General features: G+C 35.5%; 1 protein-coding gene across 3 annotated transcripts in view; it reads left to right on the top strand.

The window, feature by feature from the left end:
* Positions 1-26,238, top strand: part of LOC149421624 (uncharacterized) — a 304,814-nt gene that overhangs the window by 146,333 nt on the left and 132,243 nt on the right. For all 3 annotated transcript variants that reach the window (XM_089634946.1, XM_089634947.1, XM_089634948.1), the window contains exon 8: positions 9,063-9,227. In XM_089634946.1, the coding sequence (XP_089491072.1) occupies positions 9,063-9,227 (165 nt within the window). The remainder of the gene's footprint in view (positions 1-9,062; positions 9,228-26,238) is intronic.

Raw genomic sequence — 26,238 nt, 5'->3', positions numbered from 1 at the left:
CCGGGTTTTCCAATAAGAGGTGTTATTTTGATATTCAATCGTAAAAGATCAATGGTTTCGTTGCTTGTGTGGCACGTAACGCCGTCTTGTTGAAAGTAAACGTTGTCCAGATCAATACCATCCAATTCTGGCAATAAAAAATCATTAATCATCTCTCGATAGCGCAATCCATTCACCGTAATTGTTGCTCCAGCCTCTTTTTCGAAAAAGTAAGGTCCAATGACTCTGCCGGACCATAAACCGCACCAAACAGTCACACGTTGAGGATAGAGAGGCTTTTAAACAATAACTCTTGGGTTTTCCGAGCCCCAGATGCGACAATTTTGCTTGTTGACGAAGCCACCGAGGTGGAAATGGGCCTCATCACTCAAGATGATTTGCATTTGATTCACTCAAGTGAATTTCAATAATTTCAATGCGTTGTTGAAGCGTGTATCGTTCCTTTTTTATTAATGGCGTAGGTTCTACTTGTCAATTGTCAAAAAATGACAGCTTCAAAAGTAACATCTACCGAAATAGCGGGCTATTCAAAATAACACCTCTTATTGGAAAACCCTGTATTATTGTAAACCAAATAATTAACAAACAAAAAAAATTGTTAAAATATTTTGTATATTTAGTTGTAGTTTATTAAAATAAGCTGTCACACCAAACCTGCAACATAAATTTATGTTCATCTTCTCTCTTAGTTGAATATTCATGTCCTTTCTTTAATTATTTGGGAATGCGATACGAAATCATTTATGGTACATTATTAGTATCAGATATTTACCTTCCCTCGCTGTTGATTTATTTATGGTCGGTTTAACGAGATAGCAGTTACGCTATGGCGGCTTCCGGATTGTAGAACAAAACTTCTGCTTGCGGTATATTACTATGCAAATAAAAACAAGGTGATTTCATACAATTGACACTAATTGCCGTATTATTATTTTCTTACGAATATTTTGTTTTTCGAGGCACGCTTTAGAAAACATGGTGACTTTAATAAAATATTATGTTAAATCAACATTCATTTTTTTGTTGCTAATTATGATCACAAATTCAAAGTTTGCCCAATTTATGAGGTTAATATTTTAGAATGAATTCATTTTTTAGGAAAGAATAACATTCCCGGGTTACAAATAAGTTTACCATATTTGAAAATATCCTACTACCATCACAGTAAGCGGAAAATGTTGCTTATGTCGTGGTGGAGGATTTAGTCTGCCGAGGAATTGTACTCACTATGCCTGGGTGGGAACCACACGCGCCGCCAACTTGGACATTGCCCTACAAAATTGTTTTCTAAATTCAAACGGGATGGAGATGTACAATTTCAGGCGAGTGTAAGTGAGACGGAACGCCAGGCGGTTGGAAAATGGAACATTTGTTACCATTCAAATTTGTATGGAAGGCACTTCTAGCGTTATACTCTTTATTCTATGGTTTTGGGTGTATTATATTTAACTCTATCTCCCCTTTCACGCCCGACGCTAATTAAAAAACGTGCTCGCGTTGTTTGCTCTCCGCTGACATTTGGAGTGCAGATAAATGCCTACAAAGGTTATCGATAGATTGGCCCGTGTTAGCTGGCAGGGGTCCCCTCCCCCTCCCTATCCACCCACCCCTCGAATCACCGGGTACCCTATTTTATATTTTTCCACGGCATTTTCCTGGATACCAGACGTGTATGTTCCGATCTAATAATTTATATATGCAGTATCTACTTACTCAGATATCAAATACTCTGCGGTACCTAACCGTTTGGGTTCTATATTATTTATTTTCCTAGTTTGGGTAGGTACTGATGCCCTGTGTATACCAATCTAAATATTTAAAAATAGGGATGTCTACTCAAATATCGAATATTATGCAGTACTTACCCGTGCGTGTGTATGGTATATATTTATTGCCTACTCAGGGTAGTTTCTGATATTTCGAGGTGTTGTGCATGTACATAGTTACCCTATGTTACTATTGTTAATGGATACCGGACGCGTATGTCCTGTTCTTATAATTTATAAATTGCGGTACTTACGTACCCGTGTAGGGCCTCTGGGCCTATAATATCTATTTAGTACACATACTGAAATATTTAACACGCTTAAAATGTTTTTTTTTCTTTTTTTTCTTTATTCATAAAATATATTTGAATACAGTTTTTTACATGCTTTTCGACTACCACACTAGACACATGTCCGTATTATTGTAGTCGAAATTTGTGTATAATTATATAAATGTAATACATGATTCATTTGTTAATATATTATTTTGTGAAATGCAATGTATTTGTAAAATAGGTAATACTTTAACTGAAAATAAGAAAGAGATTAAAATAAAGATAAATTAATTAATTATTTTAAAAAGAAATTTTAAACAGAATTTAAATGAAAAAAAGAATAATAAAGCAAATGAACTTAATTTAATGATGTCAGGCATTCTTTAGAATTGTTCCTTCCCTTCATAAATAACCAATTCTGAATATATAATATTAGGTAGATTGAATCTTGTAAAAATAAAGATAAAAATAAGGTAGGATACAAATAAAAATAATAGATAATGTTAGGGATAGTAGAAATAAAAATAAGAATAATCGCATCAGCGTAATATACAATATATTTGCAATGTACTTCCTAGGATAAGAGTTTTTTTCATGGTAATTTGCCCTACCTGCTCACTCCATGTAAACATGGGTAGGTACTTTTAAAATAATATAATATGCGTTTGGAATGTTTATGGTCGGACTTTTACTCGAAAAGTAACTCTGACTTTGAGATGAGACTTTTTCTGCGGTACTATCATTTATTTCGTCATCAAGACACTCGCATTTACTTATTTACGGGTACCCAAGTGTACGTTTTTATTTGTTTCTTGGGTAGGTACCGGTACACGAATTTTGTAAACACCGAACAGCTTTATTATATTATGCGGCGCGTCGCTAAATTACGACAGCCCCGTCTCGATTAAATGAAAATGCCTGTTATTAAAGGTCCCGGAGTAAGCACAAATTGAATATGTGTAATATAAATGCTACTACTGTATGCTGGGGTAGCACTGTCGCGATGCTCTTATAAAGGATTTAGCCTACCCGGAGAAAAGTGAGTACTGCTAATTTATTAGGAACTATTGGTAATCAAATTAAAAATGGGATTATAGACCTTTAACGGGTGAATTAACAGGTTTCCTGCGTAATTTTACATTATTACACGGAACAAACTTACTTCTGTAAAATATTGCTAATTTATTAAAAAAAACCTGGTCAAATTATTCGTATTCCTGTTAAAAATGGGACTGCAGGCATTAAACGAATGAATTGACAGGTCTTCTAACAAACTCTCGATTAAACACGAGTATGTTATTAGGATGTCGGAACACGTGTTCATAAAATTTCGTCGCTATATTTATCAGGAAAAGGACATCTACACGTGTTTCTATATATTCTGAATGAACTAATATTTTATAATGAAATGGACTTCAATTGCATTTTGAACAGAATTTCAATAAATCAGCTATTGTCGTTTTTCTGTCTATGATTTGTGATAAAAGGTAAAAATTAAAAAAAAAAGTTTAACAGCAGTAACCCTACTATTTTTCGAAAAACATACGAAGAAATTACGATAGTGAAGGTATTAATTTTTTATTTTTCTATTACGATTTAAAATAGACCCTTCTCGATTTTTGGCCAAAACATTTTATTCATGAATATGGCGGCGTTGACGTCATGCCGGGCAACGTTGTTGACAGCCGTCTTACCAGCCAGAGGCTTTTCTACGTCACAATGATGTTGTAACCAGTTGGAATCAATAATTATTATGAATGAAAATGTTAACATTACACTTTTTTAGTCACACTCCACACGTTTTTAGCGGTATTCATAGTTTGTAAAAATTCCCCGTTATTATTTTGAATGCTTTTTTATAAAAATGTTTTACGGTTCTTGCTTTTCTTGTTAATTACTAAGGTTACTCGCATTATTTCTATTAGTACTATTTTCGCACAATATCTGGTTATCTAGCACGATCGATCGATAAAGTTTTTATCGATAATATCTGACTGCAGATCGCCAACGAACAAACAACAGTTGACAACATCTAAGTGTTCTTAATTTATTCGACGTGAACTGTTTGTACCTTAGCGATCTGATGACGAAACGATATCGGCATTATTGATAAATCCTATCGATACTGATATCGATATAACCTGCTAGATACCCCGAAAGTGGGTAGTATCAGTCTAGTAACAAACCATTATTTAAACGAACATTCTCTTAGGAAATATTTTTAGAAAAATTGATTTAGTGTATCTACAACTTAATTTTCTCTAGTTACTGGTACAGCTTTGCTTTGCCTCAACATTCGGACAAAATATTGACAACATTAATTTTAAATTATCTAGGTACTTGTAAACATTAATGAATTAGAATTACCATCATGTCTGCTTCTAAATACTGTGTTATACTCGTATATGTGGATTGAATGAAAGCTCGAAGTGAAGTTGTTACACCATTACAGACACATTACTGAACCGAGCAGTGCAAGTAAATTGGTTTAATTAGAAGTTAGTGCGATCTCTCTATCCTTGTTAAAGTCTTGTTAAGAATTACTGCAGCACTGGCTTTGTGCTCTTCTCGTATTGTTCTCGTTGATATTTTTAATATCCTGAACATTATGTTGCAATGTTTTACTGAAAATAGTAGCAATTATGCTACCATTGTATGTATTAATCCTAATTATTACACAATAATTGCTATGTATTAATCCTAATTATTACACAATCTCTTTTATATTTGCTATCCATTTGAACGTGACGAGTTTTTTAGTTTAAATTAAAGGCGAAACGATCATCACCATTATTATTCGCATCCCCCTATTCCTAGTCTATACGTGAACCCATTGCTTCGATGAGGCGCAACATGAAAAGTATTGAAACAAAAAGCCTACAAAAACCAGTAATAATAATAATTGGATGACTTGTATAGCGCCGTTTTTGTGCAAAATCACCTCAAGGGCGCTGTACAAATTTATAATACATTTCTACAGTGATCTATGTTATTACTAACTATTTATGGAGATAATATACAGTACAATACTTACCTGGTAGGTCACTTGAGATTAACACTTAATTAACATTATCTAATTGTTTATAAGCGAAATTTAGATACAGGATTTAGGACATAATTGGAATATTGAATATAACTGGACTTTCTCTTAGGAATGGTAATTAAAGTAATTTAAGGGTATGTCAGCTTAAAAATGTAAGTTTTTAGTTTAGACCTGAATTTTGTTGGACATGGATCTTAGTTCCGGAAGCAGTTTATTCCAAGTCTTCGGCCCAAATACTCCGAAAGCGCGATCACCAAACTTAGTATTTGGCTTGCGCTTAGGTTATATCAGTCTGCCTACAGCTGATGATGTTGCTGATCTAAGAGTTGACTGCCCCAGACCAATGTTTTCCGGGACGCATAGTTCAGAGATGTAGAGTGGGGCCATTTCATTGATGGATTTAAACACCATCAAGCACAGTTTGTACTGGATTCTTTCAGTGCACTTGAGCCAGTGAAGGTTACGAAGGTAACTTATCAGGTAACGAAGGTTATGTACATTTCAAAATCCTTAAAAATATAGTTAACATAAAAATATTTCACCAATAAATGAAGATATAATATGTCTCGACGCCATCTAGTGAGAAATTTAGCACTAACAAAGCCTTTCCTACAAAAATAAAGTTGGTTGCTTACAGGTGGAAAAATATAATAAGCAGTAATTGTTGATTGAGGTACTAGTACATATTAAATTAGTTAGCGGGTTGGAAATAAGCCGACATAGCTCAGTGGTTTCAGAGCACCTGACCGAACATCAGAAGGCACGGGTTCAATTCCCGTTGGCGGCATTTATTTTTACTCGGGAGATATTTTCAATTTGTATTGATATTTCAGGCGACTAATTAATGCTTACAATTATTTAAGATACTTCAGGTTTAATGTTGAAGGACACATGGAAAATGTCCACATTAGCTGTGTTGGCGGCCTCGCGTAATATTTTACGGGACATATAATCCTATTTTAGCTATTGATAAGAAATCGTTCCGAATCTCGGTAAAGCTATCAAAGCTTAGTATGATACAATAGTATTTGATATGTGCCCCGCTTTCTTTCAATTTTGCTTTTTTTATTGGCGTTGAGCATAATAAATATTATTGTAATAAAATAGGTAATCTTTCTTTAACAGTAATTTTTTGCACCCTGGCTCAGTTTTGATGGGACAAATAGGCCCAGTTAATTCGAATAAACTGACGATAATTTTATTTTCCTCCTAAATTAAGTCCTTATGCTAAACTGTACATTATTTATTAAATATACGAGTAAGTAGGTACTTGGCGTCATACATTTTTAAATGCAGCCCGACGCTCATGATCGTGTTATCGATTAGGCGAGAGTTCTCATTTTTCGTGAAATTGGATAAGAGTTTATTTACATATTTGATAAAACTCCTTATTGAAGATTCGAGAAAACAAAATCCTTGAAAAAAACTCAATTCAATCAACTTTTCACACAATCAAAAAATTCTGTTTCCTTTTTCATTGAAAATATTTGAGATTCCTTTTCCTTGAAATTTATTTTTCCTGGTATGTTCATATTTTGAACAATCCGTTTCACATTCAATTTTAAAACTTACTTTGTTACAAAGGATTTTTCGAATTTGTAGGTTTGTACCTACATATTTAATATTTTCCAAGAAGTATTAGTCCACAACAGCGTGTGACTCAATTTGGGAGACAGGCACGAGTACCGCCTCCACGGGAACTATTTATTAGATGACCAACGCCTCTGCCATAGGTCACTCCAAGTGCTTCGCTACGTTTGGAGACTTAGCAGAGGTTCCCGGGATCAGGTTTATCGGGGTCTTGGCGATGGATACGTCTGGCCACCAACTGCGTGGCAGGCCGGATCGGGAGAGACTGGTTGAGGGAGAACTTATGAACTCTCCAGCAGGACTCTCAGAACATAGCCCTGCACCGCAGTGGGAGGGATGTATTCATACATCCATCACTCCTGAACACGCTGACCCCCAGATTCCTAACCAACCCTCATTCCTTTTTTCCTCCCAGAACTTCCTCTCCTTCCTTTCCTAAAAATATCCCCTACACAGTATCCCCAAAGATGACATAGGCCTTGAGAGGAAATATTTTCCCCGGGGCCTCCTTTTTGGATCTAATGTTAAAAATAATCTTCGTGACTGTCGTTGAGCTATAAAAAGAGTTTTTCATAGCTCAAATTATTTTTTTGTGCTCCTGTTGGAACGCAAAAACTGAAATTCAATAACCTTTTATTCATTAAATATAGAAAAGTACTGCCAAATACGACGTGTCGGAAATTTAAGAACTCCTTATCGATTAACTTCATAATTATTATTGAAATTGTTGATTTTGCACCCACTTCACTGTCTCCATTTAAGCGTGTTTAGCCAATAATGTTTGTAATATCCTCTTATCGCGCGTATGTTTGAGTACATGCAACTAATAAAGCCACTTATCGCTTTACCAAAAGTTTATCCATCAAAACTTCTTCGATAATTAAATTCCACCTGAAAACCATTTCCCTCCCTGACTTCTAACATAAAGTAATGTAAACAAGTTTTGATTGAAGGTTAACTTATCTACACATCAAATTGAACATTCTCACGAACCAGAACGCCTGGCACGCGTGGAATTTCATCGGAATCCTCAACTGTTTCCAATCCAAATAATGATACGTACTTGGAAATATCTGAGGTTGGCTCTCGTGGGTGCTCTATTCGCACTCAAAATACCAACTAACCATAGCCGTATTTTGCGTTGCCCACCCTTACATAATATATGCTACCCTTGTGAGGCTTTGATTCAGCATTCAGGAACCCGTGCATATTCCGCTCTGTAACTTTTGAAACGCAAATTATTACGAGTCTACGGATTAATCCACTTGTAAATTCGAATGCTGGCGGCCTACCACCACATAGGTACTTGTATACGAATATTCAAATTTCTGTTTTTGAGGAAATGCTCAGCTCTTCAATTTAAACGAGTTTTTTGCAAGTCTGTGTTATTTTGAAAAGAATTCTTTTATTTAAATTTTTACCTTAGCAATTTCGGATGAATCGAATAAAATGAAGCTTTTAAAAATGCACGTTTCTTTAAATTCAAAAGTAAATTGTATTTTTATTACCATTATTACTCAAATCTGTCAGTTATGTCGTCAGAAAATGACGTACTTCGTACTTATACTCAGTTCAGTATAATATGCTACATTCGTTATTCGAGTGGCAGATGATCCAAAAAACTGCCATGACCTCTTGACTTTGGTTCACATGCCCAATGCGTGCCCAACATCCGTACGGTAGTCGTTTGTCATATGAGAACGGGTCATTTTCACGACTAGTTCTTAACCTCAACAATATGGCTGTGAAATTATTTGCTGCCTTTTGTGTTTCCTCCTCTACAACGTCGGTCTCTTTCGATACCCTGGTACACTTCTACCTTTTCATAAAAAATACTAAGCACACAGCATCTCCAAAGAAAAAATAAACAGATTTTATGGCCTCCTGTGTTGAGTTAATATTAAAAAAATAATCTACAATACTATCGCACAACACATGTATTTTCGATATCCCACTTTCACATTTGATTTCAATAAAAAAGAATCTCAATATGTTTTGCTTTTTTCCGAATGTTACAAAAAAATATTGAATCTTTTTCTCTTTTCCATTTACGAGTTTGTGAAAAGTTTTTCTCTTTTGTAAAATATTTTCTGAAGGAGAAAACTCATCTTCGCCCGCCTCGGCTGAACAATTCATCCCTTCTGTGGGGAGAGAAATCATTAACGCGACTTTTTTTGTTTTTCCTCTTCCCCCTGTCTCTTATTTACCAGTTGTTTGTGTTGTTCCACCCTTACTTAGGTTCTAACACGTTTTACAACTGTGGGTTTTTAATCGGGGGAAAATGTAATCATGAGGTTTACAACTGACGTGGTTACTGTTCGTTTCACACAAATATTCTTGTTAAATCACATGTTTTTTTGTCTTTTGTTAATTTTTTTTTCTCAACAGGAAACCTCAAAATGAAGCCTTACATCAGCAGCGAGCCAGAATTCGCCTCTGTCCAGCTCAGCGGATTTGAAGAGTTCATAGTTCTGGCCTGCGACGGTCTGTGGGATTTCGTGTCTGAAGATGAGGTGGCGCTGGAGGTCTACAAGGCCATTGAGAAGCATCCAGGTTAGTTACTGATCTTTTTTATTGTTTATGTCAACCGTTTTCATGATTATTACTATTGAAAAATGACATGATTCGTTTAAATTTAACCATCAAATTAGCGGGTGATGGTGGTTTTTATTGTTGTTCTTAAATTCAATGGTCTATTTTGAAATCATCTATCGATCAACGTCATCAATAAGTCGGATTCGAGAAATCAATCAGATTTCGGTCTGCGGAATTAGTTGTACAATTAGTCGGATATTATGCCGTGTTGCGCTACCTCCTTGTTTAGCAAACATTTTTACACATCTGCCCTGATGATGGACACGTAATGCTGTCCGAAATGTTGGCTGAAGAAGGAGGTAGTGCAACACGGCATAATATCCCAAAAATAAATCACTATAATACTTTTGACTGTGAAAACCTGAAATCATGTGTAGTTGTTGTCAGTTCACTTATTTATTTATTTATTATTATTAAGACGACATAAGACTGTAATAACGGAGGTTTGCTCGTCGTTTTATCTAAAACGGTTGAAAATTTTATAAAACGTTTTTCAACTATATTAATTATCAATTAGCACCAGATTTTATTTTTCTAGTCGATGAATTATTAACTTTTCGAGGGATCCCTCTAGAAACATTTGAGATTTTAGTATTACGTTCATCGGCAATGATCAAAATAAATCCCACGGAAAGTTTGATTTTCTAGGCCTGCTAGGGCAAAGTCGACCGTAGGTACGTCTATTACACCGGACCGCGCTCCGAAATTGTTTTTACACGACTTGATCACTTATGTCGTTAAGATTTTTACATTATTTTAGAGATTTGATAGAGCAAATTCTACCGCAAGTCTGTCCAATACACCACGACCGCGCGTCGCATATTTTTGTGCACAGCTACTTCACTTACGTCTCTCGTTTTAATGTTGACTCGATGAGAAGAAAGAAGCTCAATTAAAAATCATTAGCTTCTATTTGAATCATGAAGTAGGTGATAATTTACTCAGAAGTAATAGATATTAGCTATCTTTAAGATCTAAACGAAATTAGAGTTACTATATTTTCTTATTGTCATACGTTTTAAAGCGGGTCGACATTGCGAATATTGTTTTGATCACAATACCAGTGTCCTGATACTGTTCAGAAATATTTATTTTCGGGAATCGTTGATTTAACATTACTTCTCGTACAATAAATAAAGCAAGAAAGCTCCAGTCGACATTGTGGAAATCCGAATGTTGAATTGAATTCTTGTCGCCAGCAGCTATCAAGATGTCAACCGATCCAACCCTTCTCCTGGAATGGATTGGGCCCTTACAATACGGGGCATGGAAAATGTGTACCTGTCAGGGCGAGTCACTTTCCGCATTATAGCACATTTTATTAGATTTATTTTGCATACCCGCACTCACAGTACGCTTCAGCGGAAAGGTCTCCATTCCAAATATACTTGAATATATTATTTGAACGAAATGACTTTGAACACTCTTTTTCGGCTAGTCAAAATGATGATAAGATAACAAGAGGATTTCTTTACCCGTCATTTTGTGAAGCAAGGATGCAAACCCTTTTTGCTCTTTCCGCATCCATGCAAACCCATTTATTTCCGAATTTGTGTTTTCGTATCACAATAAAATGGTCATATTACATTTCCTGACAAAAAGCAATAGCTACTTCCTCCCACGCATTGGGTACCTACCAACCTTATGTTTTTCACGCTCCCCCTTGTACCTGAATACTGCCACGTGCAATGTAATGTGCTTGTCTGTGAATATAGGTACCTCTGTACGGTAGGTATGTTCATGTATGAACCGGGATCTCCGTGTGGACTATGGACATGCACATCGTGCGCATTACCGAACACCCACCACGTGCGATGTTGACAAACATCTCTCCCCCGCGAATTCGCCTGGATCTTCCAGTCGATCGCGCTCATCCTGCCCCATACACACCTACCGCTGAACTTTGCAATCTCTCTTTCTGCTTCATACTACGTTTTTGAGAAAGAGGGGGAGGTTGCAACGGGGCTATCAGCGGTACGCCTTTATGTGGGTACGGATACGTGCGGCCAAGTTCCTCTCCCGTCATTCGAGCCTCATCTCGCTGTGTTTCGCAATCCCTCCCGCCTGCATCTCCTCTCGCCGCCGCAATCCCCGACTGTTCCTGCTCAAACACCGCGGAGCGATTATATCGACTGCGGAATATGCTGCAGCCGCGTGCCACGTCCGTACTCTTAGAAAATATAACAGAAGGACCGGCGGAACGTTTCTACGGAAACTGTCATGTTTTGGGGTAAATTTTGTTATAAATCTGAGGCTTTGTAACTATCAGACACTTTGAACCAAGACTTGTGAAAACTGCAGGTAACCAGTTATTACTAGTGGTTAAACTGTTAGTTTATTATTAATGATACGTGTAACACTTATTTTAATATTAATTTATTCGAACATATTCCTTCCTTTCTTGAGGTATGCACAAATTTACAGCCTCTTCGTCAAACAATATTTAGGGAAAAAAAGTCAGCATGTGAATTTTAATAAAGTAATAACAATTCACATATATATTCACCTTCACTCTCTACATAATTTGAAATGATGACGATATATTTGAAGGGTGAAAGCCAGAAAAAAGTTGAAAAATATTTCATTAAATCGATGTGCGAAAACGTATTCAGAATAGGCTTGTTTCCGCATTGGAAAAACTACAAATTTAGTGCCGCTATCTTAGAATTATTGCCCTGCTTGTATGTTCTGCATCCTGTTACTACTTACAAACAGTTTTTTCATCTCCGTACGCCACGTCTGCTCCGTAGAGGCGGCCTTTGTGCCAATGCACCGGGAAGCAATTTTATTCTTGATATTCGCAGTTCTAGGCGGAATAACGCTCTGGGCTCGTTCCAGCATAGTGTGGGATAGCGATGTGTAGGTTCAGCCGGATTGAGTCCTTGAGCCCGAGTCCTTTGCGGGAAGCGGGTCCTACTCCCACTCCTTTTCGTAATCAACCACTCCCAGAGAACTCGGTCTGGGACTCGGACCCGAATGCCTCCAATCAACGACTCCCAGAGAACCCGGACCCGAGAATGCCTCTAAGGACTTGGACTCGGACCCGAATGCCTCTAATCAACAACTCCCAGAAAACTCGGACTCGGGGTCTCGAACCCGAATGCCTCCCTCCACCACCGGCCTCGCGAGTCCTGCAGTGAGTGGTAAGTTCTGGTGGTGAAGACATCTTCTGTTTACCTGCTTTACAGTAAGTGGATGTTTTGTTTATTGTTTAATATCTAGTACTTATTGGAGTTATTTGGGGTTATGAGTTGCTTTTCTAAACCGATGAGCTAATTAGTTAAATAATAATATCGACTGACATGTACTAATAAATCAATAATAGCAATAAATTATTTGAGTGATGTAAAAAAAAATAAGTTAAGTAATATTTAATTTAATTAGGTGTATAAAAATTAGGCTGTGACTGGGGTTTTCACTTTAAAAAAAATTGATTCTTACCCTCCTAGTATTGTCGATAGTTTTATCAATCAATTCTGTTTCAGCAATCAATTCTGCCATTCGATACAAGTAACAGCATTCCTCAAAATATTAGTATTGAAACAATAAGAAATGATTATTGCGGCTTATAGCCAATGAATTCACCTAGATTTTACCATTTTTCCAATATTTTTAGACTCACTAAGTACTCTAGGATGTACCTAGAGGTGCTACTAAGATATTGCAATACTTGCAAAAATTTGACGAAAAGCGCTCCAGTGGATGTTTTTATTTATCTTCTAAAAAACACAAGCCACTAAAAAGCATCTTGCCTATTATTTATAATATCCATAACACTTCATTGTAAATATTGTATTTTTTGTTGTCACTGTTAATAAAATAACTACAACGGAAAAGAATACAAAAGGAAAAATATACAAATCAAGTATATAATATACACAAATCCTACAATAATATATTGAACAAAGTGTGTATGTATTGTAAAAGTAAAAAAAAATGGACTGGAATAAATAGATATTAAAACATGTTGTTAATTGTTAAAATTTTAATAGTTCAATGCTGTACCTAACTACTTCCTGACTTTGTTTTTAAAACATCTCGCCTTTACTGAGTTTCATTTGATAGAAGCTTCGACCAAGTACCTTTATCTATATCGATGGACAGAGATTATGAAAACGACAAATTCTCAACGACAACCGAAATTTATGTTACTACATTTGATTTATTACTGCTTACGCGTGTGCTAAAATTATCATCTGGAACTTGGAACCTAATACTACATCCGTTACGGCCTCGCATTAGCCGTAGCCCAATCAGCTGGAACACGACAAGACACGAATGGATTTCGTTGAACTTCGCCAAAATGTAAACTGCACAACTCGCGACTCGGGTGCGATGGGTGACGGGATTGACTCCGTGTTCTCGTGTGGGTCCGAGTTCTTGTGCGGGTCCTTGTCCTGCTACGGGTCCGAGTTCTTTCGCGGGTTCTATCCGAGTCCGAGTGCCGAGTCCTTGGCCGGACCCGTGCGTCCCGGTAGTCGCCTAGTACCCAGTCCGCACCCAAGAACTCGGACCCGGGACCCACTCCAAGAACTCGAGTTCTTTTAAAAGGAAGCAGTCCTCGGATGCCTCCGGAAAAATGCAGAACTCACCCACCTCTAGTGTGGGACGCTCGCCTACGAGCGTGCTCGCTGCTCAGCCACCTCACTCGGGGGGTGGAATGGTTGTGGAAGGTACTTTCGGTATACCTGGAGAGAGAACGCTATTATATTAGTATATCATCCTATGACAGAAGATACTGTTAGTGTGGATCTGGTGAGATACTAACTTACTGAATTGAAACGTTGCTAAAATCACTAAATAGTACCTACCCGGACATAAACAGCCAAGTACCTGCCTACATACTTTCCAACCTTCTCCAACACCATTTTCCTTCCATCTCACAATATAAATTCCAAGAATTCTACTTGCAGCGTTACTTTAATTATAACCAACTAAAAATCACGGGATGTATTAGGTTGATAAAAGTAATTTATTTCATTTAAAAAAATCTACTGTTAACTAACTAACTAACTAACCCGAAGGGGTAGGCAGAGAGGACGGAACAACTCGGTCTTGGTACACACTCCTTGCCTCATTCACATTCGTACATCGTCTCATACATAATCTTCTATTATTCTGACTCTTGACATGGCCCGACTCGAGTATCTGATTCACTTGATCGTGCCGTGTCTTCCTCGGGCGTCCCGGACTTCTGCTACCATTCGCATTTGCATCATATATCCTCCTTACACTCCTTTCTTCCCTCATTCGCTCTACATGCCCAAACCATCTAAGCGTCCCTTTCTTAATCTTTCTCATTACGCTTATATCAGCCTTGCACACTTTGCGGACCTCCACATTCCTCACACGATCATACATGGTTTTACCACACATTCGCCTCAGGGATCTCAGTTCAACAGCATTTAATCTACTTTCATCTTTTCTTTGCCAGTTCTATGCCTCACTTCCATACATCAGGGTAGGTAACAGCACTCCATTGTGGACTTAAAAAAAAATCTACTGTTAACCTTAAATAAAATATGTATTACGGTATTTAACCGTATTGTATATATATATTTTTAATTAAAAAGAAAGACAACCATTCCCGGGTTACAATAAACCTAACAATATTTGAAAATCTTCTACTACCATCACAGTAAGCCGAAAATGTTGTTGGTCCCGTTAACTATAGAAGAATGGTCACTGTCGCTTTTGAATGCTCCGATGACTTGGATACGAACTCTGTAAGAGAATACCGGTTCCGAAAATATTCGTAATGTATCCATTCTGTCACCTGTGTTTTGCAATCATAATTTTATTTTCACTGTACCACAGGAAATTAATGATAAATAGAAATTTGATGTAATTTAGTTCAAATTGGCTTGAATTCATAATTTTAAAAGAATTAATGACTTTGTTTAGTGACAGAAGAAGGAATTTTATTTTTTAATCGAATCTATTCGAATATTGCCAATGTTTGCCAGGCTCGTCATGATTTTTTATTCTTATTGTATCGTGTTTTTCACATTGTTTTATTTCTCGTCTAATTTACATTTTGTTAATATCTTTATTATTTGAGAATTATTAAGCTTTTTAGATTGCTTAGATTTGATCTCATTTTATTAATGCAATTATTTTGATCGCTCGTATCGACAGAACTAACCCCGCCACGATGGTAAAAGTTCCCCTCAGTTTGACTCAAATGAAGATGTATGTAAAAGTGCTCTCTTTAAATATTTATTCCACCAAATGGAATGCCATTTTCTTTTTCGTTTCCCCCAAAGCGTTTACCAATAACTCACGTGTAATGTTTATGTTTAAACCATTCATATTTTATGTTATTTTGCTAATATAAAATATGTACGTATTTACATGATTAAAACTTTAGCAAGGTCTACCGTTAATTTAATTACCAATAATTGATATTTAAATCACTTATATTTCATGTCATTGTGGTACGATAAGATATATACGTATTTGTGATTTAAACTTTGCAAGGCCAACAGTTAGTCTAATTACCAGAAATTTGTGTGTAATGTTTACATTCAAATTACTTATATTTATTATAAAATAAGTTTAGGCTTAGACTTAGGAAATCAATACTAGATTTGTGTTAAAGCACTATGAAACAATACATTATTATATGATTTTAACTTTAGAAAAGCCTACACTTAGTTTAATACACCTTTAGAGGTCGTGGACTTAGTTTGATAAAACCTTTAGATAGTATGCCCAAGATAAGATAGTTGTTTTCTTAGCCATCAAAAGATACTTCCGATCATATAAAGAAAATAATGCTATTATTAATTCTATGCTGCGTAGCTTAGCACTGAACTCGTACCGTAACGGCCGTTGTTCCCAACTTCTCGAACGATCAAGCTCCGATCAGCCAAGTAATTTGTTCAGTGACGTTCGATTCGCCTGTTTCCAAACGTCTTAACCGTTGATTAACTTAAGTGGCCCCTCCCACTTTCACAAACAAAAAAATTACATCGAAGTAAAAACTTTCAATTTAAAATGAATATTGACGAATTAATTATTGTGTTTATTATGAATGCATATAATTTTCTTTAAATAATGTCCTACATAAACCAATATTGTATATTTTTTTAAACCGACGTATGTAATATGTTAAAAATAAAGTATTTGTTTATTTATTGTTTTTGTGTTTAATTCGTAGAACTCCATTTAATTTTTTTTTATAAATTTAATTTAGATTAAATTTGATAATATTATTATTAAGTTCTGCAAGTGTTTTAGTTTTTTTATTATTGTGACAGCTGTTTCGGCTTACAAGGCCATTTTCAAACTGTGGTTAGTCCACATTGAGACGACGTATTTATACTATTTCAAATGTAAATTTTGAAGGTGCATACATTGATTTATTACTGGTTAAACCGATGCCATGATCTAAACCAATGTTGGTGGTTAAACCAATCTATGTTTTCCCCTCAGTAAATGGTAATGAGTTCTTAATTATTTACTAATGACTTTATTGCTATGAATTATTTGGGTGCATTATACTGCTTGGGTTTTGTGAAAATACTGAGAAGTGGTGAGTAAATTATTTTCCGTACTTTATTAATTAGTGTTAAATTTGGGTCATTCGTTCGTTTATTGATTTCTAATAATGAAAGTATTTGCTTGACTTTAATGCCACTGTGTCTTAGCGTCGCGATTTTTTTTCAATCTGTCGAGACTTTTTTTGATAACTAGTCATTTTCTGAAGCAGACTTAATCCAGTAGTTTGTCTTCCTTAAATTGATTGATCGCTCAGTCATCACCTTTCCGTTGGAAATAGCGTAGTTGTGCGTTTGAGCTGTGTTGAGCCAAAATTTCAGCTCAACTCTTGATCATTAGGGTTGGGAACAACAGCCGTAAGGGAAAGTTGTTTCAATTCTTTAACTTTCACAGTTAATATTCATTTAAGTTCTGTGAGAATTCTATTAAAATTATGTTATCATGCCGACATAGGCCAGTTATTTGAATGAAATTAAATAACATCAGATCTTGTATAGAATTCTCATAGTACTTAAATATTAACTTGATGAATTGTTAAATACTTGTGCTTCCCATGCAAATACTAAATCAATTTAGCTCGGTATACACTCAGCCAATCTGTCGTCAAATTCAAAAATAGATGGCTTTTCATGTAATAATTGGTTTTATTTACGACGACCACCTTCTTTATTTAAACAATTACGGTAAAATAACAGTGTAACGTTACGCACGATTGACGGCCAGTCTCCCCATTTTTTCAGGTAATTACTTGATATTCTTATTTTATTTGACGAAAGTGTGTACAACTATATTTAACCGTTGAAGTTAATTCTTTACTTGTGATAAATTTATATTTTTTGGGTTTGTAATATTTTTTATTCGTCTCTTACCTAGATGGGCGTCAGTATGGGAATGTGTCCAGGCTGTGTCTATTTCCGTGATGTTGTGATTATTTCCGATTGGCCATATCCATTAGCTAAGAGGACTTGGTGTGCTACGTAATAACCCCCAGGGCTTGGATATTGAGCCAATGGAACTCTATTTTTATTCTGATGAAATCCACCTGTGCGTCACGTGCCGAGTAGCTGAAAAATCCACGTGAATATTATATTTTCATCTTAGGAAGATGTTTACTTGTGCATAATAGCACTAGCTTTTATGGCCGCTTTACCAAAAAAAACTGAGCCATCGCTGATATTAAACATTCGCTCAAACGCAGTCTCGGTGTCACCAACGCGGCTCAGCGCACTTTTCGGGATATTTTATAAAATACTTTTTAAGTTTCAAGTTATAATTTTATTTATTTAATAGAAGTGTGACAGATAAGTTGATATGTTTTGTAATCATTCCAGCATGTAAATAGATTTGATTATTTTCTTAATAATACTTCTTAATTGTAGATATTATTAATTTTTTGTTACAAGTTCAACTTTTTTACTTTGACTGTTGGTTATTTTGAATTATCTATATAAAAATTATCATTGATTTACTTCAATTCTATGAAGGTTCTATAAAAGTTCTGTTATTATATGATTATTGGCCTGTTGTATCACTAAACTGAAATAATGACAGAACTTGAATAGAACCTTCACAGAACTTGAAGATCGACTTTTAAATTTGATGAATTGTTCAAATTCTGTGAAACAACCCATCCTAAGTTTCCAATGACCCTCGTTTCACCATCAAATACCAAAATGTGCCATCAGGAGCAAGCGAACACTCTGTCAATCATCCCTCCCTTCAATTATTCTCTATGATCCTCCCTTTAATAATGTTAACCCAACGTTTTTGTCCGCCTTTTCGTCAAGTTTTCTTTACAATTTGTCGTCTTCTTTCATCCCCGGGAGTTTAATTAAGACACGGAGTACGGCCTCCCTAGTAAATATGTCCTGCAGTGTTCACTATATCTAGCTAGGATCTAGATAGTGCAGTCTGGGATTATTCTCCCCCGAAGCGAGGCTCTCCGCTTTCTCCGTTTATTGCGGAGGCTCTCAATCTTATTTGGATGGCCCTTTTCGAATTAATAAATAAGAGATATTTGTCTTCAGTGGCAGTATCTCCCTCCTCAGATGAAATGAACTGCCCGCTTCTAATGGGAAGAAGCCGCGGAGAAATTTGAGTAACCAAAGCTGGACGCTAGAAAAGCTCACGAAAATGAATAAAATACATGTTAAAACTTGGATTATCATTATTTATTATGATCATAAAAGTTTATAAGCCTGCCTTCCTGACGAAGAAAAAAAACTAAAGAGAGGTTAGACCGCCATACAACGCTTTCTCGGCACACACTCGTTGCTTCGTTCACTTTCATGTATAGCCTCTTCTGTTATTCTGACTCTTGACGTGACCGGTCTCAAGTATTTGTTTCGCTTGATCGTGCCATGTCTTCCTCGGATAATATTTTATTATAGGAATGCCATAGTGGTAAATACTCTCAGAATCGCACTGGTGAAAGATCTTTCAGAATCGACTCCGTGAAAGATCTTTCAGAATCGACGCCTTGTTTTAAATGGCTTTAGCCATGTTTAGTGTCTACATCTAAATATTATAAACCTTCTCCTTCCCTTCCCATTCAATTCAGCCTCACAACATACCCCAATTCGGGACGCCACGGTCACACTTGTTACTCGTGTTCGGTATTCAAATTAAAGTAGCATTTGTAACGTTGGAAAATAGAGCAAATGTTACTACGTTATGTGTTTATGTTGTATTTTTTACGATAGTTATACAGTTTTTATCTGTACAGACAAGTGTGAAATGTTTTTTTAATTGAAGAATGGAGTTTTTGGAGTTGTTTGGAGTTTTTTTAGAATGGAGTTTTTCTGCACGTTATTAATGCCTTGGCCGCCTGGGTTTTTCGAGCGTCCCCGGGGGTTGATTTCGCACACTTGAGAACCGTTGGCTTATTGGATCCAACGTGAACATGCCGGCGCCGGATAGTGGGGGTTAGGAGGGCGGGGGGGGGGGGGTTGCCCTGTGCAAAGTCTGGAGTGGAAATTCTCCTGCAAATGCATAAGGAGCATCCACTCATTTTTTCAAACGTTTTAATTTTATGCATACGGTTCGAGTAACACGTGTGTGTGTTTAATTCGTCATACTATAAGGCAGGTATTATATTGGATTTTTATTTATTATTGTTTTGGTATTTTATACACTGTTATGTTAATATATTGGAATATCTTCTCAAAGCTTCGCCTGCTTTTTTTAAACCATTTTGATTTTTTTACTGAACCAGTACGCAAACAAACTATAGGTTCGAGAAAGTATAATTGCAAACTAAAAAATGTTGTGTTGACTCCGAATTTCTTGACATATAAATTTCCTCCTGTTAGAGCTCACTTTTTTGCAGTATTGATTTATCAACGGCAATTCTGGACCATTCTCTAACATTGTTTGGCAACTTAATAAAAAGAGTGAGAGTTTATAACGTAGTTATCAGTAATAAGCTTTTATAGCATATTAAATGTTCAAATTTAAGCCAGGTATATCAGTAATGGTAAATAGGCTTATCTTGCCAGGGCATGATTTGACTAACACAAATATCTCTCAAGCCGAACTTGAAATGTAAATGATATAGCTACCCTCAATAAATCAGTCTATGTACGTATTATGTGAATCAACGAACCTTTCTCAAATTCTAAACCACACACATTAGTTAGCGGTTGATTTATTTCGGGTTTCACATATATTTCATCATTATAATCTCTCTCAACATACAAATTTCTCCCTGATATTGAAATATAATATAGAGTTATTTTATTTCTATAATATGTGATCCTTCAAATTGTTCCCCCCTGCCGGTCTGGGACAACCCGGGTCACCTTTCCGTAAATAATATGTCATTGTCTGACCGGGCCTCAGCACTAATGGACCCAGACTGGATGGAACTACAAACACGTCATTAGTATTCTGGGTAAAATTCAAATCGGCCCGGTTATTCTTTTATCAACGTAGTCAAATTTTATTGCCATACGTATTGGTGGAAATTCTTGTACAAGTATAGTGCGATAATTCGTTACCGTATATGCGGTTACGTTTACCGTAGAAATTTGCCTCTTCTCTATCGGATACATGATTTGGTTGGTATCATTCTTCTGTTGTCCCATTCTCTTCACTTTAGTTCACACTGATTCTGGTATATTCTTTACTCTGTGTTCTAATCATTGGCTTAAGTATCTTAGCTTATCATACGAAATAATCTACATTTTTTACTGTAGCGTCGGTAATGCATTTTTAGGGATCTATGCTATAATATTGTTTTATATTCTAGTTTATCTAACTAAATAATATTTAACATATTTAGTTTAACACTTTTGCGTGCTTAAAAACTTTTCTTTAATTTTCGATAGCTCTTTGTATATTCTGTTCCTATAATTTATGCAAAAGTCCAGCAGATGTAACAATAATAATTATATTCGGATGATTTTCATAGCGCCGTTTTTGTGCAAAATCACCTCAAGGGCGCTTTACAAATATAAAATACATTTCTACAAAAATCTATGTTATCACTAACTATATATGGAGATAATACAGTACCATACTAACCTGGTAGGTCACTTATGATTAACACTTAATTAACATTAACTAATTGTTTATTAGCAAAATTTAGATACAGGATTTAGGACAGAATTGGAAAATTGGATATAATTAGACTTTCTCTCAGGAATGGAATATTTAATTAAAGGGTACGACGGCTTAGTAAGTAAAACCAAATAAAATAAATTAAAAAATCGTTACAATTTTTTTCCGTAGGTATATAATTTTTAAAATATTGTTTTATGAATGTCATCAGCTTTTCAAACGTTCACAAAGTTTTAAAGTGCCTATATCAGGATGTGTTTTTCTCCCATTTGAATTTCCATCCCATCGTGCTCAAGATTCATATTTATAGCGACGAAAGCAGGCATAATTTGTATTCGCTCCATTGATAATGGCATCGCTACAATATTATAAATCTGTCGCAATTAATTCCCACCCCGTCTCAGTCGTAATGGCGAATGAGCTGCGGGGAAATGTAATCTGCGAAATAGCTCGTTACGATGGCGATGGTTGACACTGAGCAAACACAATGCTCACAAGTGCCGGGAAATATTATAATGGGACTCGTTACGGATAGGGTCGTATTTCCTATGGGGAATCCCGGAGACCGAGTGGCTTTGTTTCAATGTGAGGGAAACTACAGAATAGCCACCAAATTTCCTTGCGCCGGTGAAATTGGAGCACATCTTATTTTGTTTGTTTCCCTCGATACTCTACCTAATACCAATATTGTATATTGGTGTAGGATCTTATCTAATGTCCTTTGATTTGGAAAAGATGGAAGAGATATTAGATTATTATGTTGTCATGTTTCCTCGTTTTATACCGAAGACTTATCGATTTCTCCAACCCCTCACTGAGTTACGTTTAATCAGGAATTAATTGTAACAGTTATTTAATTCCCAAATTAATTCTGTATTTATTAGATATCATTATATAACTCACAAACTTTCTTTACTCCGCCCGATATTTCAACACGTTTTTTTTCTGATTGATCATTAAGTTAAAAATAGTTTCTTTGACTGTACTTGTAATTCCTGTTATTTCTTTCAATAATAATAATTCTCCGTTCCAAAGTTTTTTGACAATCAGATTTCTACTTTATAGTTTAGACGCAATAAAATTCTGAACATAAATTTTTTCTATTTGATATAAAAGCCAATTTGTCTGTATGAGTATACGCATTGTCTGCGTTTCACGGTGACCTTAGCATTTCTCTTTCCATCCTTCTACTGAGTGAGTTATTTATAATTATATATTTTACTATTTTGGGGAGTGCAATGAGACATTTCAAAATCTCTACACTAATAAATGTGCAAAATGTGCAAACGAATCTCGCCAATGAAATGAATCACTATTTAAAAAAATCATTCAATCAGTATCTATAAAACATTAGATTTACGACACTGTTTTGCTGTACATTGTTTTATGGTGTAATGTGAGATGAAGCGGTTCTTTTGCGTCACCCAACGGGTCAGAGAAAAGGACTTCATTCTCCTCTGTGCCTTAAAGTCCTGTGATCCCGATGCAAGTTTGCATGCCACTTATCAAAGAGGGTATCACACAGGGACACGCTCTAACCGCAGAAAGTATAATATAATGCACTTTAGCGGGACCCCACAATCGTATAGTTGACTTGCACTATAAAAACCGCTGGTAGGAGATCACACGCAGTGCATAACATAGATTATCACCCGGTTCACTTGAGATAACTATAACAGAACAACCTAGCAAAGTCGTTACAGAGCAAAAGATATTTTACAACTGACTGCGATGGCAACACCCCAAGTACGGATTCGAACATTTGTCAAATCATAGCTCTATTACTGGTGCATAACATTTCAAACCCATCGGGAACCAATGGAGTAGACCATCACGAAACATTGATTTACATTTATTTATTAATTATACTCCACTGTATTAGATTTTTTTTCTTAATATTATAAGTATATAATTGGACGTATGAAAATTTATTTCTGTTAACTTAAAAGTTGTAGCTACCCTAACTTATTTTATGTGCTTGTTAAGACAAAACTTTTAATTTATTGGGTCCACAATCTTGGCGCACTTGATGTAATGTTATCACTAAATGGCGCTACACAAGTTAACTATTGCGTAAATATTTTTTTAATGCTTTTTATTCACGTATGTATGTATGTATAATATTATAATTATCACATAATCGTATAAATTATGTGATGCTTTCACTGGTAAGAAAATTTTCCTGTGATTTTTATGTGCCTGCATAACTGCTTTCTTTAAAAAATATGTATTTCTGATAGGTGATTTTGCACACTTTAATTGCCGCATAGTGAAATCATTTCAGCACGTTGTGGGTAAATAACCCCGTGAAATTTATTCTTTATATTTCGTTTGCAGTTGAACACACGTGTTTAAAATGTTATATAAAATAAGAATTGTGTTGAATAACGGAATAGTTAGGTATGTTTGCCAAATTAAAACATCAAAAAAGCAAAGAATTTGATTGGGTAAACATGAACTAAAAAATCAATACGTGTATATAGATGAAGCTCTTAGACGCTGAACTCTTGCATTATGATATTTACACAGATTTTTCTGTCTGCAGGTTTTAAACTCCGCTATTTTTAGCTCCTAACCTCATAACCATCATGAGTTTTGTAGCTTTGATATATATCTAACTATGCTGTCTAAAAGTGAGACTTATTAGTGCTTTTTAAATGTTCAATGTGTGATGTGTGAATGTGATGCGGTGCAGACCGCCAAACATGTGGTCAACGAATGCCCGCTCCATTCATTCCCCGGCGGGATTGATGAGGTCCACATGGCGACGCCTGAGGCCCTAGACTGGCTCGCAGACCTAGATGTCCTCCTCTGACCCCCCCACCATACGAAAAAATAAGAAGAATGTTCAATGAGAAAAAATAGAATGAAAGGCGAATAAACTATTAATAACTATCATTTAACGCGATCAAGGTAGAATCAAATATTTTTGTAACAAGTAAATCTTTTTTATAAAATTTTCCCTAATTAGGTTATCTGTTGATTCGGCCCCGGTTCAAGGGTCCGACTATGACAAGGGCTGCACCCCTCGAATTGGAAGATGAATCTTATTTTATGAAGACAAATATTATATTATCAGGGGTGCAGCAGTCAAGTGATGTTACCGCGCGGGGAAGAGACACTATAATAATCGTCAGAGGCCGGCCCTAAAAACAGGGTGGGTTCGAAGGCGGGACCGTATGATGTAATGTACAGAATTATGTTTTAATCTTGTATTATTTATTGTTACATAACATTATGTTGTAACATTAAGTTTTATATGAGATGGAGGTAATTGTGTCATTTTTTGCGTATATTTCATTATAAACCTTGGCCGGTTCAAAGACTCTTAACCGAGTTGTTTCTTCCTAAAACCGAAGTTAAGACAAATTAATATTTAACCGAATATTATTATATACGAATATTTTAGCTCGTTAAAAATAATAATTTTGAACCAAGTATCGAATGGAGTTTCTAAAAAATCTGAGGCTTTTGTCTAATATTATTTTTACTTGTCTTTGACTTTAGGTTGAATCAATTAAGCCTAAGGCGGATCCCCTATGAGCCGGTAAAGAGTTGACATAACTCGAGTGCTGTAAGAAAGCCCCTGAACAGAAAATTAAATTTTGCTAAAGTAAGGTAACGGTTTTCACCGCAGTCCATCGTAGGACTTTTCTGCGCAGGGCTCCGTGGCACTCGGTTTATATCGATTCCTTGGCGGCCCATGATGGAGATGCCTAAGTGAAATTTGATATTTTACGGTTAACAGCGAATCAACCAGTGAAACATATGTTATGATGCAGATTTTATGAACATTAAGATTTCAAGAAAAATATTAATGCAAGGAAAAATACGTTTTAAATTAAAATCAATTAAATTCGACTATCTCTATGTTATGGACACCATGTAATTGAAATAGGTACGTAATGAAGTAGTGACTTTTATCTTATAAGCAAAAAAATAATACGCAAATATATTTAAGAATTTTGCGTTGTAAACACAAAGCTCTAAAACACACACATAAAGAAATACTACCATATTATTGTGCAGCTTTAATGGTGTTGAATGCAATAATATTACCTTACTTCCTACATTAAAACATATAATATATCATATATATTACGTTTTATCATTCGTCCATCAACTGTAGAATCTATTATTGATTACGCCAACTCTGAATATTCTAGTGCATTGAACTCGGGTCCACTTTTCCGACCACATGCTTGCTTGACTCGTAGGCACTAGTAGGTACCCACAATTGTATTTATTTCTCCTTTTTGCGTTCATTTCGCTTTGAAATAATTAATGTTTTCCCTCGGATCTCAGTGAAGCGTTATCAACATGCAAATTATTATTTTAACAGGAATTTATTTTTTTCGTTTTCATAATTTCGTTTATGATAAATATGTGAATTGCCGCGTTAAAATATTCATCAGTCGTATTTTAACAAAATATTTTCGTATTTGCATTGTTTTCACATTTAATAAATCATCTAATATTAATTTCAATAACACTCCCGTACGGCCAGTGTTCTCACTAACATCGCGTTAGATGTAATTTTGCCAAGATTGCTTCTGTCGACTTGTATGCCTATTATTTAAAAATGTATGTATTTAAATAAGCAATAAACACACAACAATCAATTACGCACCGAAACGGCATAATATAATATGGTTCTAACAACTTTCAATGTTGGTTAAACTACAATGATATGTCAGAAAAAGTTCGTGCTTTTGTACGTCACATTCGTTTTCGTCAACCATCGATGAAATAATACTTTGCTGAAGTTGCGAATATAATTTTTCAGAAGCATTTTTATCAATCAATGCAAATTTTCCTTTACAAATAATGAAATTAATCTACTAAATCATTTTTCAGATGTGTTATTTTTCTACGTGGTCTTCCGAATAAGACTAGTATCTTCATC

This window comes from Hesperophylax consimilis, chromosome 8 (assembly GCF_061612785.1).
Source record: "Hesperophylax consimilis isolate HC1 chromosome 8, BYU_Hcon_1.0, whole genome shotgun sequence".
NCBI classification, from domain to species: Eukaryota; Metazoa; Arthropoda; class Insecta; order Trichoptera; family Limnephilidae; genus Hesperophylax; species Hesperophylax consimilis.
This window is presented reverse-complemented; position numbering and strand designations above follow the sequence as displayed.